Raw genomic sequence first — 2,055 nt, 5'->3', positions numbered from 1 at the left:
CAAATGTGTGTTGGTGGTAGATTGTAACTACAAATTTAGATGGAGAAAATCAGCCACCGGTTACAATCATGCAATAAAGTAAGAATATCATTACAAATTTTGTGAAGCTGTCATGGATTTACAAAAAAAAACCATTTTGGGGGGGGATTACTTTTTGTTTTAAAGGTGTGTGATCACGTTTAGGGATTTGTTTGGTAACTCAAGGACAACAACTTTATTAATTGTATTATGTACTTTATTAATACATAATTTATCTTGAAATATAGGCAACATCACATAACTCAAATTTTTGGAATAAATATCACAACTTTAAGTTACCACGCTGAGTAAGCCTGAAGATCTCACATAGCTAAACAATATTCCTCTTCATTGTAAAGCAAAATAAAGCAATGTGTGAAGTCCAAGCTTTCTCTATGTATTATGTGGCATTCATAATTTGTACATAAGGAATACATTCTAATCACAGCAATACAACAAATAAAAACATAAAAGGGAAAGGAGCTTTTTTTCGGAGGGAAGAGGACATTAACATACCTTTCTACAGAGAGCTTAAAGGACTTACTTAACATTTTTTCTTTTAATGTACCAGATAGAAAACACTAGATCCTACGTGGCAGTTTGTAAACAGCCTTATGTGCACCCGTCCTATTAGCTGAACAGTTTTGTAAAATTTGTCTTATGAGAGGTTTTTCTGCTTTTACCTGAGATCCCATCAGAATTTCAAATAATCTTGGTGGGTTTGATACTGTAATTGACTGTAGTGGTCTATTACCACAGAATTGTTACTGAATGCAAATGCAAGAATCAAAAAACGTTTTTTTTCTTTCACGGTCACTTAGTGCTTATGTGAAGCTCAATTGTGACCAAAAGTTGCACTAGAGGTGAGCATTACAAATTGAGCCTCAAAAACTTATTTAAATTTCAGTAATAATCCTTATCAACTACTATTTGACAAGAAACAATAATACAGATTAGAAAATCTGAGAAATGCACTGGATTTACGTACTTGATAACTTCTGTTCACATTCACCATATTAGCCTTGAAAACCAAGCAAATCTAAAATTTTGTACTAAGAACTTTGCTAAAATGTACTGTGTATTTCACAGAGATCAAACAACAGGATTAGTTAGGAAACAAAGTACAACAGCGCCATTACCAATCAAATCCTAATTAATTGCTATCATTATGAGCATTCTATAATTCCATTTTATTGGAAAAATGAGCAAATGGAAAATGATTCTTCAAATTCATTCTCCAGAAGGAATTTTCTTATTACAATGGAAAATAAATAACAAAATGCAGAGATTAACATTAAGAGCTTTTAAAAAGTTATTGCAGTTTTATTAATTCATCCAGCCATATCTGTCAAGGCTGGCAAGGGACAGGTAAACTTGAATTTCAGATCTAGAAAGGTAAGAGGCCCGCCCCGACCGAGCTACACGAGCTAGACCCCTTCTTCGACGGTGTGGGGATGGGTAGGGATTTAGCTCGCGTAGCTCACTCCTCGGGTCTCTGCTAGCAGGTCGTTTTTCAGGGTTTGTCGTAACAAATCAATCACAACATTCTAATGGACACTTAGATACTCAAACAAAAGGAAATTATGTGTGCGACGATTTTACAGCCCGATGACCCAAACTTCAATGGCACATTGCCAAGAATGTCAATAGAGCACAATGACTGGTGCAGGCACGAGTGTACGGAGTGCACGTGGGTAAAGTCTCTCAGTCGTCTCTCTTCCTCCTTAGCTTGCCCTCCGTCTGGATGGTCTTGGTGACAAGGTCGACGCACTCCTGCACGGGCGGCTCGCTCTGGTCGGCCGAGTAGTCCATGCCGGCCACCCTGGAGAGCGTGAGGATGTAGGAGCAGGCTATCCGCAGCACGGACAGCTTGGACAACTTCTGCGAGTGCGAGTAGGCGGGCACCGTCCTCCGGAGCGTGTCGAAGGCCGCGCTGATGGTGTGCACTCGCGTCCTCTCGCGCGCGTTCGCCTCGATGCGCCTCTCGCGCGTCATGTTCTTGTAGTTCCGCTGCTGCCCGCCCCCGGGCCCGGCCCC

At 40.3% G+C, this 2,055-nt stretch overlaps 1 protein-coding gene across 1 annotated transcript; it reads right to left on the bottom strand.

The window, feature by feature from the left end:
• Positions 1-213: 213 nt before the first annotated feature.
• On the bottom strand, positions 214-2,049 carry LOC113218439 (transcription factor Atoh8; the record flags this gene model as incomplete). Its single annotated transcript, XM_052266805.1, has 1 exon — positions 214-2,049. A coding segment is annotated over one exon (327 nt), but the record flags the coding sequence as incomplete, so codon positions are not given.
• Between the last annotated feature and the right edge of the window lie 6 nt (positions 2,050-2,055).

Source organism: Frankliniella occidentalis, unplaced genomic scaffold, assembly GCF_000697945.3.
Source record: "Frankliniella occidentalis isolate FOCC.00 unplaced genomic scaffold, Focc_3.1 Scaffold43, whole genome shotgun sequence".
Taxonomy (NCBI): Eukaryota; Metazoa; Arthropoda; class Insecta; order Thysanoptera; family Thripidae; genus Frankliniella; species Frankliniella occidentalis.
The sequence above is the reverse complement of the archived record's forward strand: the minus strand, read 5'-3'. Positions and strand labels throughout refer to the sequence as shown.